This window comes from Gobio gobio (genome assembly GCF_949357685.1).
Source record: "Gobio gobio genome assembly, chromosome: 9".
NCBI classification, from domain to species: Eukaryota; Metazoa; Chordata; class Actinopteri; order Cypriniformes; family Gobionidae; genus Gobio; species Gobio gobio.
In genome coordinates this window covers 44,786,806-44,802,953 of record NC_137115.1, presented here as the reverse complement: position 1 = coordinate 44,802,953, position 16,148 = coordinate 44,786,806, and the positions used below count along the sequence as shown (strand labels likewise).

The following is a 16,148-nucleotide window of genomic DNA, read 5'->3' as shown; positions in this document are numbered from 1 at the left end:
GCGACGGTTTGCAGCGTTGAGTGAACCTATGAAAGGGAAATGCTGCCCTGTCTGATGAGTCTCGGTTTCTGCTGACATTCAGATGGTAGGGTCAATCTGGCGTAAACAACATGAAAGCATGGATCCATCCTGAATTGTATCAATAGTTCAGGCTGGTGACGGTGGTGTAATGGTATTTTGAGTATGGTTGCAAACCACGTCGATCCCTTTATGACCACAGTGTACCAATAGAAGATTGGATGGATGGCTATCAGAAGGATGGCTACTTCCTGCAGGATAACGTGACATGTCACAAAGCTCAATCTGGTTTCTTAAACATGACAATGAGTTCACTATACTCAAATCGCCTCCACAGTCACCAGATCTCCATCAATTAGAGCACCTTTGGGATGTGATGAAAAAGGAGATTGGCATCATGGATACGTACGTAGGCGCCAAATCTGCAGCAACTTCGTGATGCTATCATGTCAATATGGACCAAAATCTCTGAGGAATGTTTCCAGCACCTTGTTGAATCTATACCACCAAGAATCAAGGCAGTTCTGAAGGCAAACCCCAGTACTAGCAAGGTGTACCTAATAAAGTGGCCAATGATTGTACAATGAACAGGTTTTACAGATTCTTCCATTTTTGTGTTTGTCAACAATTATCCACCTTCAAACAACCAACTGAAAATCAAAAAAGGAACATCAAAAAGCACTTATTCATTTATTCACCCTACACTCCATCAAAAAATGTAGATTAGGATGTGGTTCACTTTTAATAACTAGTTTACCAAGTCTGGTAAGTAAATTAACTTTTGTGAGTAGTTATAGTGTAGGTAATAGTGGTTTAAGTCAGGGGTTTTCAACTGGGGTCCTCCAGAAGGTTTTTAACGGGTCCCCAGAAAATGTCAGAGAATAAAAAGACAAAGTAAAAATGTATAAATAACATTCTAACTGTCTCATTTCTAAATGTTTCTCTCCTTTCTTGCTGTATACATACTTATCAGAATTGTATATGTTTGCTTTGTATCTTTCTAGTGAGTTTTTCTTCACTATAATCCCCTTTATCTTGCTCACTGGGGTTGTTTTCTTAACACAGTACGTAAGCTGCCTGCTTACATACATTTATTGTGAAAGTTGCTTATAAAAATAAGTCCATCTTCATTTATACATAGCCAATTTAAGTTTGGAAACAATATGTTGTATTTATAATGTCCACTTCACTATTTATTTTTCATACATACAAATAGATGGGTTTTAGGAAGAGGGTCCCTAACAAAAGGTTCATCATATTTGGGGGGTCCTTGCCATGATAGTTTGAAAACCCTTGGTTGAAGTTACAATAGTTAGTGCTCCGTTTGGAGGCAGAGATTTAATGCACGATAAGGGTAACATCAGGATTTAAAAACAAAGTATTAAGAAAGCGCTCACCTTTGCGGAATTTGTCTCCCGTTTTACCATCTTGGGATTTCGGGGTGCCACTACTTTGGTTTTGAATCCCACTGACATCTTCTCGCGTGAACTGCGGAGGTTTGAGTGAGATGTTTGGACATTAGAGGCTGGCATTTTGAAACAAACGGACTGATTGTCGATGACAAGCGAAACATGTACGAGAAACGTTTAACGTTAATCGAGAAGCAGGTGGCTAGACGCCATTCGCGTGCTAGGTCAATTGTTTAGTAAAGTTATGTTTATCGTTTAAAAAACGTCCAGGACGTTTAAAATTGATATTTGTCAAATAACAACATAGCTACATTACAACCTAAGTCTTAGAATTATAAATATAATACACAATTAGTTTAAAATCCCAGCTAATTTCTTGTGAAGGCTCTTCCGTCAGCGTACATTTCTCAACTTTGAGCTTGGTGGTTACCATGGCGGCGGTGGCCATGGCACCGGGGTACTGAACGTTCTCAGTAAACAGTTCTCTGATTGGTGAGCGTGTCCTAAGACGCCCTGGGATTCGCTGTGAGTTATGGGCCCGAGCAGCAGTAGCTGAGGTTATCTCTACCATAGCAACTTAAAAACACAAACAAAACGTAACTTGTGCTCGTATTTTGATTAAAATCTAAAGGAACTGTAAAGTGTAGACTGTAGATAGCATACTCATATGTCATGGAACAATGTCAGAGAAAATACACTTGAAAAAACTTTTATTTTACACTTTACATTCATACTTACTATATTGAGGTGGTCAGTCAGCAGTAGATACACCACATCAAGTATGAAAACAGCTTTTTCCTGACTACTGTTCAGTATAACATTAGGCAAACAGTCCGTCCCCATGTAATTTCTACTAAATTAAAGTCACCATGAAATCAAAGTTGACCATTCTTGTTTTTAATGGAATATTGAAGTATTGATAATAAATTATTTATCTCCCACTTGCAACGACTTATCTTTTCTGATGACGTGTTTACTGGTGTGAGGGCAGGACAACCTGTCACCCACATGACATCACAGCAATAGCAAACCACAACGATCCAATCAATTCCCGATAAACAAAATAAAATAAAAAAATATTGTGTGAGAAGCCATGTTACTTGAATATCAGTCTCAAGAGTGCAACGGTGCCTGCCCCCCTTTTCAGTAACGTTGGTTCCGGCCATAGGGATTTTAAAATAGTTTGTTAAAGAGTTATAAGCCATGAACCAAGCTAATCAGCTAAAAAGAGTGAATCAAAATATGTATATAGCCAAAAATTTCAGTATTTTGAGAGCGTAAGGAGATCGACTCGATTACGTCATTCGCAGTAGCTACTTAATGGGAGTGGGCGGAGCTAAAGAGCTATTTTGGAGTGTGTTGCTATTTTTAGTTGCGTTCAACTTCGGCTGTGGCTGGATGTAACTGATCAATGAGAGTTGCCGTTTGCAGTCTGGGAGGAGCTGAAAATGGAGACGTGAAGTCGGAAGTCGACATTTTTATTCAATACTTTGCGTACTGTTTAATACAGCATCTGTTTGTACAAGAATAAAGTTAAACATAAGCCTATTTAAATACTAATGAAGCGGGGTCAATATTTTTTTATCAGATTTATTTTGATAAATCGCAACGTGGCATCAATGCTGTCTCAAGTCAGACAAAATTTCAGCCGCTGATCGGTCTACGCAGCTCTGCATGAAGTCGAACAAGCCTTTAGACTCTCTGATTGGTGTAATTTTCTGTACAGCATCATGGGTAATGCAGTTTTTTTTTTTTTTTTACCAGGAATTCCATTGTTAAACACAATTCTTTTTAAAACGAGCTAAAATAAAAAAAGGGCTTCAGCAGAAGCAAATACCATTGATTAACAACCTCTTAGCTCACAGTAGGTCTGTCTTTAAAGGTTTATAAGTTATCGTTCAAAATCAATTTCCTTATGGAGAATTACAGCACAATTACAGCAATTACAGCTTGGAGAGTTTTTACTTCCGGAACCCAACTGTTGCACCCTATAGGGAAGAAAAGACTATTGCAACTTCCACTTCATACCACCTTTAAAATGTCATTTGTGAATGTATGTGTAATGGCTAATTAAGTCTCTCTCTTTTTTTCTCTCTCTGACCCTCTCTCTATAGCCTATTTATGCCTTTTTCAATGTACCTTGACAAAGGCTTGTTGCCAAGATGTTGGATAATAAACTTTTAAGTGACTTATGTAGTTAAATGTTTCTTTATAAAGTCTTTAACCCTAAATTGCACCTCAAGAAGGTGTGCGTTTGCTTTCATACCTTCACTACCAAAAAAGGGTCAAAAATGTCATGCATTTGCCCTTTTATACAGTGATTTGTTTACTGAAGAAGACAATATTTTCACTCACTCACCCATTATACATTCATTCTGACTTCCCAGAAGTTGTTCTAACCCAGAGTTTAAGTGTTCAGCATGTATGAGTATGATCATAATAGCATATGCATGACTGAGCATGCAAAGAATTTGATATTTTTTACATTAATGTCATATTTCAAATGTGCTTTATTTTACATTTATCTTAATTTTGACTGAAGCTATGCTTTATAATGTTGCATATTTACCAATAGTCCACATACACTCTTATTTAAAACAAATCCAAAAAGGGATTTACAACCTGATGACATGAAGAATCACATATTCAGAATTGGATGGGCAAGAATTCGCCACTGAAAACCTTAAATCAGTCGATAGCTAATTTAACCGATCAATGTCCCCTCAATGTCTACAGCCCTGAAACCAATACACTCATCTGAAGAATGTATAAGCTTCTTCTAATCTCCAAAGAACCATAACAAACTCAAAAACCCATTAAAGCCTACAATTAGTTTGGTAAGTTTATAAGAAGAGGGTCATTTTTGTTGAACCGAAGTGACTACATGGAATGGAAATGTTGAAGTCCCTTACATCATTGTCAATAAAGAATCTTTTTTTTCCTCTTGTTCAGTTTAATTACTTAAAATGAGCTAAAGTAGCACAATTTTGTAATAATTTAATTGCGTCCAATCAATCTAATATATTTAAAACAGAAGTTTACTTAATTCATTTGTGTTAAAACTACAGTACATTAATAATTTTGTTGACATAACTAACTGGGCAGTGGATCAGTAGTTCCCAGCATGCTTTGAAATGACTGCATTAGGAGAGTAAATTTAGGGATTAAAATAGTATTTTATGAGTTTTTCAGTAAAGGGCAAGATGTTAGTTAATGTTAGTGTTTAATGTTGCATTAAGTTGGACATTTAGATGAGTTTCTGTACTGTTTTTGAATTTTGGTTAACATTATGCAGAAGAGTGGCGTCTGTGTTTGGCTGTGGTCACTCAGTGAATTATGCTAATGTCAGGAGTGACAACAGTCTTTTCTTCATGATATACATTGATGAATGCAACTGCTTATAATTGATTTACCAATGACATGTTATAAGTTTGACAAGTATAAGAAAGTCATTTTATAAATATAATTTAAACTGTGTTGTATTTGATCAAAAGTTGGACCAACTCAATTGCGTTTAATTACATGATTTGGGTGGAAAACCTGCTCTCAATTAAATTGAGTTTGTCCAATGAGATATTTTTTTGAGTGATACAGATGAGGCTGTGGCAAAGTCTTGCTGGTATTAAAACACACACACACACACACACACACACACACACACACACACACACACACACACAAAACATCCATAATCTCTGCGTGAAAAATGACCCTTTGACCGTTTCTCTGGACACTTGAGTTGAGAGAAGCACATATTTCTGCTGTGAGGCACCACTAGGCTACACGTCTGTGCTGGTCCTGGCAGGATGACAGTTACCACGGCTTTTTAACTGCGGGTCAGTGAGCGGCCCATTCTGACAGAAAATTGGATTAGAACAACGAGCGCTGTTTAAGAAACGAGTTTTAACGCCGACTCCTCCTCCATCACGCCACCCTTCCCACGAGACCGTCGGGTATTTGACCTCTGGCTCAGGTGGTTCTGTATTATTCCTCGTGCCAACAATATCCCGCTCAGTAATTCGACCAGCCGCTGCGGACATGTCAACATCCAGCGAATGCAGGTAAGGTGAAAAACGAATATATGCGCCAGATTCGCTGCCTTACGACATATAGCAAATCTGTCAAATTAATATCAAACGATTCCTACATCATATCAGAATGCCTAAATGAAATATTATTGAGAAGAAATATATGTGATTACATTCGTGAGTTGCCTAGTCCCCATGACAACTGTCGCTTTCATTTTCATCCCTTATTAAACAAGGCTTTATATCACAGATCAACCTGGCAGATAATTTTAAATAAACCTGTGTGATTTACATGCTGTCTCTGTCCTGGCTGTTTGGACGGCGATAGTTTGTTTAGCCTATATCCACTATGCGCCTTCCAATTCCACTGTCAAAAAATGTTGTCGATTTGATGCTTGAATGAAATTCAACATTTCTAATAACATAAATAGGCTATCTATAAAATAAGCTACTCGTGATTATGGTTACGTAACCAGAATCCTCCTATTCAGCTTTGGTGGATGCGCTCAGAATAATACGCAGCTCTTAAAGAGACAGGCTGCGCTATAAAATCTGTTGGGAAAACAGCTATGAAAACCGTCCCAAATGAGGACGTGTCGGTTGGCAGGCCTTTTCAAAATAAAAAAAAAATAAAAAGGCAAAGCTGTGAGTGTGAAATAAGAGGCCTATGGTGCATTCTCACTGAGCGTTATGGAGTCACGTAGCCGTTTGAAGCTCAGCTCTCTGAATGGAAAGTGCTGATCCCGCAACGCCCTGCAGCACCACGGACAGCGCATGCTTACAGCTCGGTCATTGAGCTCTTCCTAATTCCTACCCAATATGATTGTTGTTACCTCGTGCCCTACAACTATGAAAGGCTGTTTGATCATAAAAGTGGGCAGTCCAACGATGCAAGCAATTTAGTAAGGATGGGCCAGTTTTAAAAGACTATAAAATAATTCAGATTATAGTGAAAGTATAGTTAAATAATGACAGCAACTTCTTGAGAACAGCAAACTGTGCTTGCTTCCTTTACTAACTTGCATTGTCATATTGAGTAACTGCATAAAGACTGCAAGTGAATTTTCAAACTCCTACTCTGAAAAGCGTAAGCTATTAAGCCTAAGTCTTCTTGTACATTAACAGACAACAATGCTCTTTATAATTTGCTACAAATAAAATTAGATCCAGCTAAAAAAAAGTGATGATATATTTTAGTTTCAAATAGTTATAGCTCAGAAATGGATTTACTCTCAACTGACCGTCATTAGCTTTGTATGGTAAGAAACATGACCATCAGCTATACAGCAGCTCACACACTCACAGTTACTGGAAATCATTTACTACAGTGATTGTTCAGCTAAATGACAGTCAACGAGAAGAGATCATTCCATTTGTTCTCCAACACAGTAACATAATGAATGACAAGGATAAATAATATTATAATATAATTAGTGATGTCAATCGATTAATACAAATTTATTAATTAATCAAAAATGTTCTGTAGGCCTAATTAATCTCGATTATAGTTTATAATATTTTTATATTGTAATAATTTCACAGTTACTCTCCAAATTAATGTAGAAACAACTTAAAAACAGTATTTTGTATTTATATATATATATTTGTTGTAATGCCATTTTTTATGAATTAAGGCCAGGATCACTGATAATAATAGATACTGCTACTGATGTTTCAATGAATTAGATTTTTTTTAAACATTAATGATTGACTTTCAACATTACAGTATAATTGAATGCCATATCAATTTCAACATTTATTAGGCTTTAAAAAGAACAACTTTGAATTTAATTTAAGTGAACTTAAAGGTGCAGTGTGTAGTATTTACGAGGATCTATTGACAGAAATGCAATATAATATACAAACTACGTTTTCAGTGGTGTATAAAGACCTTACACAATGTACCGTTATGTTTTTATTACCTTAGAATGAGCCATTTCTATCTACATACACCACGGGTCTAGCCTGGTCTTACCAGACTCTTGTACATTTCATTTGTACATAGAGTCTGGCCACTCTCCATTGACAAGCGTTTACTTCCTTGTAGGCGGGTACTCTGTTGAAGTTTAAAACTATTGGATCTGCCCAGAGCCACTCTGGATCTGCCATAACCAATCGCTAACGTTTGGTTGTGACGTATGTCATGCGCCCTTTGTTTCTGTTTCTCACATGGAAATCCATAAAAATAACTGCAGATTGTGCACGCCACCTCAGTGATAAAACCTAAAACTTGTGCATTCGGATAGTGATTTATTCACAGTGGAGGGGAGAGTTTTGTGATCGGGAAGGCACTGCTCACGTGATCCGTAACATGATTGCTGTAAATAAAATGTCATATGCTTGGTATGATAAGAATAAATGCTGCCGTAAATAACGGCCCAATTCAAACGCCGCCATTACTGAACTACGACTCAAACTAGCGCACAACATCAACGTCATCGTTCTCAGCCACTCCCTCTGTTCGCTGAATGGACCGGTAAAAATTTGTTCTGAGAAAACCTAAGAATACACCACAGTCCCAGACGGAGTACTGAAGGAAAATGAAAACTGAGCGGAAGTACGTAGGAGGGCGAAGCCAGGCTACCGTGGGTCCCCTTTAGTCATAATTTTGCACCGCCATGTTTCTACAGTAGCCCTAAACAGACAAACTTCTCTCTCCGACAACAACATTTGACAACAACATGTCCTGTGTCGGCCACCGTAGCTTCTCTATGTGCTTCAAAAGGGAGGGGTGAGCGGTGACCGATTGCAATTCACACACTGAACCTTTAAAACAATCCTCTCATAAACCCCATAGTAATGTCATATTTACCAGTTAATATACAGAAATTGAATAACGTTATCAAACAGTCTGCACTGCATAAATAATAAATTAAATATAAATGAATCCTTATTAAGCTACAATCTCTGTTACCTTTACCATTAATGACAGACATCACAGCAACTGGTTTATTAGGCTGCTTTGACTTTAAGATCTGTCGCTGCCGAACATGACGCGCATCTGACGGGCTGTCACGCGCATCTCATTTTCTTAAAACATTTAAAACGTTATTTAACTAATTTAAGACTGCTCTTATGAGAATACTCATAAGATCTGTAACTGTGTGTGTGTGTGTGTTATTTACACACAAGAGAACTCGATTCTGTTGCACTGTATGTGCGCGCGATACTAGCGCACGTCTTTCTAAGTGTCGTGTGTCAGGACATTCACAGACGCTTGAATGGTTCAAAAGCATTAGCATGAATAAAAGCGTGATCATATAATGTAACTCTAGCCCAAAGATGACAGAAAAAACTGATGCTGCATTAACTGTGTTAAATATTTTGTTAAACTGAAAAATGAATCGCATGTGTTTTTTGACAGCACTAAATAGGCCTATAATATAATATAATATTATTATTTTTTTACTGTAGTATACTTTTCCTTTTCTATTCTAAATGCTGCTGTCAGCTGATTTGTCCTCACTCTCAAAGCAACTTGACTGCACTCAAAAAAATGATTCAAGCCCTTCATAGATGTGACACATTTAAATTCTGTTCACTTTACTTAAACATATCTAATTTTGTCACAACTTAATTTAATTGTGTTCAATCAACCTAATATATTTAAAACTGAAGTTTACTTAATTCAGTTGTGTTAAAACTACATTAAATATTTGTGTTGACATAACTAACTGGGCAGTTCCCAGCATGCTTTGCAAGGGACTCCATTAGGAGAGTAAATTTAGCGATTAAAGTGTTATTTTATATGTTTTTCTGTAAAGGGAATGATGTTGTTAGTAATGTTAGTGTTTAATGTTCAGTTATGTTGGACATTTAGAGAGGTTTCTGTAATGTTTTTTAAATTTTGTGGTTACCGTTATGCTGAAGAGTGGCGCCAGTGATCTATGCTAATGTCAAACCTCTTTTCTTATATATTCATTATATACATTGTATATGATGATGAATTAAATTGCTTATAATTGGTTTTCCAATTATTTTTAAAATTTAAGTTTGACAAGAAAAAAAAGTAATGTTATACGTATATAAATATCAATTAAACTATTAGATAAAATTGAGTTGAACCAACTCAATTACATTTCATTGTATGAATTAGTTTTTTTATGAGTTGGGGTTACACATATTTATTGGATGGAAAACCTCCCCTCAGGTAAATTGAGTTTGTCCAATGAGTTATTTTTTTGAGTGTGCATGTTCATTTAACTTAACCGATTTTATTTATAGGGAAGCAATTCCACTGATTTAGTTCAACATTACTATTTCACATAGATTCTTCCCCATTCAGTCGTGTTGTCCCAACACAAGGAGTTTACATAGATTAGAAAAATTCCATTAATGTTAATAAAAAGCAATTTGCTTGTGTGGAACCACTGTCCATAATTAAATTAAGTAAGTTTAAAGAATCATTTTTTTGAGTGTGGGTCATTGCACTTCCTACACCTCCCTATTTCATAACCAAGCTACATTGAGTAGGAAATTAGTCAGACATTATCCAACAGTGTGGCACTTTATTGTGACGTGTGTTTTTTTAATGTATGACCAATGCCAGCCCCACTGAAAAATACTAAGCAAAATCAATGTTTTGTTTCCATCTAGCTTCAGCTATAATGAGTACAAAGAAACAGCAGACTGGCTGCTTGCTAACACAGACTTCAGGCCCAAAGTGGCGATCATCTGTGGTTCAGGACTCGGTGGATTGGCTGACCTGCTGGACAACAAGCATGTGTTTCCTTACGATAAAATCCCCCGCTTTCCCCACAGTACAGGTAGGAGACCGATTTTTTTCTGTTCATATGGATTGATAAATTCAAATAATCCTTTGGTGTAGTGTATTATTCATAACCCATTCAGAGAGATTTGTTTCATAATCTATTCATTGACCACACAAAAAAAAAAAAATGTAAAAGACAGTGCTGAATTTTATCGCTCACTGCCCTTATTTGATTATTGTTTGCATTAACAAACATTAAAAGATACGCAACCTCATGTCTCTTCAGTGCAAGGACATAAAGGTCAGCTGGTGTTTGGAGAGCTGAATGGGAAGCAGTGTGTTTGCATGCAAGGGCGTTTTCATTTCTACGAGGGCTATAATGTTGCCACGGTAAGTACGATTCTTAAAATCTCAAAGGGAAAATTGTTTTCTCAATAGATAAGGCATGTATTCACTATATTTCCAAAAGTATTGGGAGACCCCTCTAAATCATTGAATCCAGGAGTTCCAATCACTTCCATGGCCACAGGTGTACACAATCAAGCACCAAGGCGTGCAGACGCTTCTACAAACATTTGTGAAAGAATGGGTCGCTCTCAGGAGCTCAGTGAATTCAAGCATGGTTGCCACCTGTGCAATAAGTCCATTTTTGAAACTTCCTCACTACTAAATATTCTACAGTCAATGGTATTATAACAAAGTGGAAATTTGAGAACAAAATCTAAATCACAGAGCGGGGTCAGCGCATGCTGAGGCGCACCGTGCGCAGAAGTCGGCAACTTTCTGCAGAGTCAATAGCACAGAGCTCCAAACTTTGTGTGTTCTTCAGATTAGCTCAAGAACAGTTCGTAGAGAGCTTCATGGAATGGATTTCCATGGCCGAGCAGCTGCATCCAAGCCTTACATCACCAAGTGCAATGCAAAGCGTCGGATGCAGTGGTGTAAAGCACGCCGCCACTGGAATCTAGAGCAGTGGAGACGTGTTCTCTGGAGTGACCAATCACGCTTCTCTGTCTGTCAATCCGATGGATGAGTCTGGGTTTGACGGTTTACAGGAGAACTGCACTTGCCAAGTGTAATGTTTGGTGGATGGGGGATTATAGTGTGGGGTTGTTTTTCAGGTGTTGGGCATGGCCCCTTAGTTCCAGTGAAAGTAACTCTTAATGCTTAAGCATACCAAGACATTTTGGATAATTTCATGTTCCCAACTTTGTGGGAACAGTTTGGGGATGGCCCCTTCCTGTTCTAACATTGACTGCGCACCAGTGCACAAAGCAAGGTCCATAAAGACATGGATGAGTGAGTTTGGTGTGGAGGAACTTGACAGTCCTGACCTCAACCCGATAGAACACCTTTGGGATGAATTAGAGTGGAGACTGCAAGCCAGGCCTTCTTGTCCAACATCAGTGCCTGACGTCACAAATGCGCTTCTAGAAGAATGGTCAAAAATTACCATAAACACACTCCTAAATCTTGTGGAAAGCCTTCCCAGAAGAGTTGAAGCTGTTATAGCTGCAAAGGGTGGGCCAACTCTATATTAAACCCTACGGATTAAGAATGGGGTGTCATTAAAGTTCATATGCATGTGCAGGCGTCCCAAAACTTTTGGCAATACAGTGTATGTATAGAGGGAGAGAGAGAAGTATGAGCATTAAACAAAACCAGCACATAGAAAATCAAGGGAGAAAAAAAGAAAACACATTGTTAGTTGATAATTAAAAGAATCATCTCATAAGTCAAGAATCATCTGTTTTTCTTTACCTTTAACAATAATATACCACAACACTAACACATAGGTCATCCTGTACTTAACCATTGACTTCTCAGTGCTGCTATCAGCAATTTAAGTATAACAGAGAATAGTTAACATTTGACAACTGACCCAATCACCTCCTATAAACTTTTACGACACACAACATTCCAACATCTGTGATCAAGTTAAAAGAATTGTTCAGAAAGACACAGACAGTGCTTGCACTTTGTTGCAGAAGCCAAGTGAAATACTGTATGGCATTATGATTTATGATTCATCTGCATGTTTTTTATAAGTGATTCAAATCGCTGTACACATTCTTGCCTGTGTTGTAAAAAAGCAGTCATATGTTTGTCTCTCATTTCTTAATTCAGTACACATGAGGGAATCAGTTCAAATGTAGTTGCAAATCATAAATGTCGACAAATAGTCTTTTAAAATGGACAAAGCTGGGGGAGGGGGAATACAGTTAAACTATATAGTTTTGCATATTAACCTCATATATCAATTCAAATTTCAGTCTTTAATTTCCTGTTTCATTAAGATGAGGACAGTTTGTCAAAGCAGCTCCTTTCTCCTTCTGTTTTAGGTCACATATCCTGTAAGAGTGTTTTACCTTCTCGGGATTGAGACTCTGATTGTGACCAATGCTGCTGGAGGGCTCAATCCTACATTTAAAGTGGGGGACATCATGCTTATCAGAGACCATATCAATATGCCTGGATTTGCTGGCCAAAATCCTCTGTGTGGACGCAATGAGGAAAGGTGAAATGCTATTTAGTATATTAAGATATGTTTTATTCAAACAAACCAGCAAATAGATTTGAGATCTTTTTTTTGTTTAATTATGTTTAAAGAAACCTAATTCTGCCTAACACTAAAATCGTTTTATTCTTGTCTTTGTTTTTGACAATTCCGCTTTGGTTGTGCTATTGGCTTTGCAATATAATCTTACTAGCATTTCTCTAAGGATTTATGCAACCTGTCTAATGTTCACTGACATTTGTGTTACGCCCCTGTAGATTTGGAGTGCGCTTTCCCTGCATGTCTGATGCTTATGATAGAGACTTGGCACAGTTGGCCAGGAAAACCGCCCAAGAACTGGGATGTGCCTCTTTCCTTCAGGAGGGTGTTTACTGCATGTTGGCTGGACCGTCCTATGAGACAATTGCAGAATGCAGGGTTCTACAGCTGCTTGGGGCGGATGCTGTGGGTACGTACTGTATAACTACATATAACTTTTATCAAAAATGCCACGAGTGGGTAAGACTTAGCGCATGTACTATAGCTTGAAGATGAACACCATAAGCATTTATCATAATTTCGAGAAAGGACCGCACTTAGAGAGAGAGAAAAAGCAGGAATCTATTATTATATTGTTTTTCATAAAAATGACTTATTTACGGAGCCCCGAGCATAAACATGCGGACAAAAATATATAGGGGCCACAAATTAAGAATTCATTCCCACATTTTAGTAAATTGTGGCCACGTTGAACTAATTCGTTCTCTCGTTTTGATTTAATTAAAACATTGGAATGAATTATTACAACGGGGCGATGATTTAGTAAATCAAGGGAACAAATTATTATATTGTGCACATAAGCGTTTTACTAATTCGTTCCCTTGTTTTAAGTTGTAAGTCGTTGGAACGGATTGTTAATTCGTGGCTACGATATACTTTTTTTTTTTCCTGCATGTAATGTGCGGGACTCTGTACTTATAAATCATATAATTAATTATTATAATTATATAAGTATAAAAAATTACATAAATTACTAATACTTATGTATATTGTTGGTGTGTGTGTGTGTGTGTGTGTATACAAATAAAGGTACAAAGCTGGGGCAGTACCTTTTCAAAAGGTACACTTTTGTTCCTTTTAGGTACTATTATATACACTTTATGTACTAATATGTACATTTTAGGTACTAATATGTACATTTAAGGTACCAATATGCACCATTTAGGTACAAAAGTGTACCTTTTGAAAAGGTACCGCCCCAGTGACAGCTTTTGTACCTTTTTTTCTGAGAGTGTACATACACACTGTAATTTTTTACTTTATAACCTATATTATATAGGCTTGCTCCAAATAAATCTCGTTGCATTGTACTTGTACATGTGTAATGACAATAAACTTGCTATCTATCTATATATAGAGTAATTTTTGTGATAAATAAAAAAATAAATAAAAATGAAACTAAGAATGTTTTTGAAAGAAATTGATATTTTTATTCAGAAAGGATGCGCTAAATTAATCAAAGGACATTTATAATGTATATTATGTTTAATATTTAATGTTTATTTCAAACATGTGTCACGGTTTCCACAAAAATATTAAGCAGCAGTATTGTTTTCAACATTGATAATAATAATAAATGTTGCTAGAGCACCAAATCATCATATTAGAATGATTTCTGAAGGATCATGTGACACTGAAGACTGGAGTAATGATGCTGAAATTCACAGTAATAAAATAATTTAAAAAAAGGAAAATAATTATTTTACATTGCAAAAATATTTAGACTATTTTTTGCTGTATTTTCATCAAATTCATTGTGTTTCTCTGTAATTAGGTATGAGTACCGTCCCAGAGGTGGTGGTCGCTCGTCACTGTGGGATGCGTGTGTTTGGACTCTCCCTTATTACCAACAATGTAGTGACTGACTACGACAGCAAGGAAAAGGCCAATCATGAAGAGGTCCTGGAAACCACCCGTATGCGAACCGAAGTCCTGCAGAAGATAGTCAGCAATTTAGTGACAAACATGTAGCGTTACTATTTACAACATTAAGCTGCTCTTGATACAAATATTTCCACTTCCACCCAGATGGGCTTAACAATGTACAATGGCATACATACAGTGTACTCCTTAATACTTCTCATGTATTATAGTCAGGGTTCAAGTAACTTTCTGGACTTTGCAGTGCCTCAATGCCTTAGGCTAGGTTCATTTTGTTTACTTTTGATATTATACTAACATGACACGTATACTGTATGATGCATTCACATCTAGAGCAGCTAAAATTAGCAGCATTACATAACTATGAGTATTCCTGTCATAAAAAAAGAGTTAAAGAACAAACATACATGAAAAGGAACAAAGACAGACGTACACTTTTGCAGCAATGTATTAAAGGGACTACAAGAGAAGAGCAGTAGTACGATCAGGTATATCAATTAATATATTACATAAGGAAATGTTTTTATCTGAAAATTTTTAGTTTTATAAAGTTATCTAGATGTTTCAAAAGAAATTCACATGTTGAAAAATCTCATTTTGATGTATTATATTAACTTTATTTTGACTCAAATATAACAAATATAAAATAAATGATGATGTAAATGCTGTGTGGAGGTGAATTTATTTTTAAAATCCATTGTGTTCTCTCCTTCCACTTTTCAAATCTGAGATAATTTGCTTTTATTTACAGTATATAAAAATGTTGATAATCAGAGATCAAAACTGTATTCTTTTGCCACACCATACTAAAGACGGTCAGGATGAATCATCAGTTTCCTGCAAGGAATGTGTAAAAAGTTGTTTGTGTACATCCCATTCTGCGAAACACATAACTAAACGAATAGGCATCCCTCTTAATCCCCTCATGTCACTACATTATTGATAAATCTTGCCAACCCAACTCTGTTGAAATAAAACATTAACAACATCAAGCTTGCAGCGAGTCTGTCACCGAGCAAAAACCTTACAGCAATATTGCACATAATTGTAAAGTGAGATATTCACAGGAGAGACCATTTACAGCTGGCCAGAGAGTATAAAGTAACTCTGTCATAACCATAATGTTCTGCTGCTACATATCGGTAAGTTTTGAAATCATCTGTGACCACTCAATGGAACACGAAACTTCATATTTTAGATTGCAGATGTGATAGCATCAGCTTGTAAGTGAACCACATCAGAAACACTCTTTTCTTCTGTCAGACGATGCCTCTGCCCTTGCCGACGATGACAGAACGTCAGATCAGTCTGTTATTCAGATGCTATAACAAACCTTCACAAAATATTTATGGAAAGCACGTTGTGCTGACTCTGCCCAGAAACATCACAGTTCCTGTGAGCCATTACTGAAGGGGGTAACTCTTATGCAATTAGTGACGGTGGCGGGCCATTTGCTGAAATATTCAGGGCTTGATGCCCATGATATGCAGTGGGGACTGTACTTCCACTCACTGGTTTTCTAGAGGAACAGAGGAAGTCAGAAA

General features: G+C 36.9%; 2 protein-coding genes across 2 annotated transcripts in view; one reads left to right on the top strand and one right to left on the bottom strand.

The window, feature by feature from the left end:
* Positions 1-1,493, bottom strand: part of hydin (HYDIN axonemal central pair apparatus protein) — a gene marked incomplete at its 5' end in the record, with an annotated part of 99,790 nt that extends 98,297 nt beyond the window's left edge. The window contains one exon of the mRNA XM_079826164.1: positions 1,416-1,493. Coding sequence (XP_079682290.1) covers positions 1,416-1,493 — 78 coding nt within the window. The remainder of the gene's footprint in view (positions 1-1,415) is intronic.
* A 3,526-nt stretch (positions 1,494-5,019) lies between these two features.
* Positions 5,020-15,594, top strand: pnp6 (purine nucleoside phosphorylase 6). Its single transcript, XM_079824720.1, has 6 exons — positions 5,020-5,488; positions 10,052-10,221; positions 10,453-10,556; positions 12,509-12,684; positions 12,942-13,132; positions 14,498-15,594. Exons 1-6 carry the CDS (start codon positions 5,466-5,468, stop codon positions 14,692-14,694), a joined length of 861 nt encoding a protein of 286 aa, XP_079680846.1. The 5' UTR covers positions 5,020-5,465; the 3' UTR covers positions 14,695-15,594.
* The last annotated feature ends 554 nt before the right edge of the window (positions 15,595-16,148 follow it).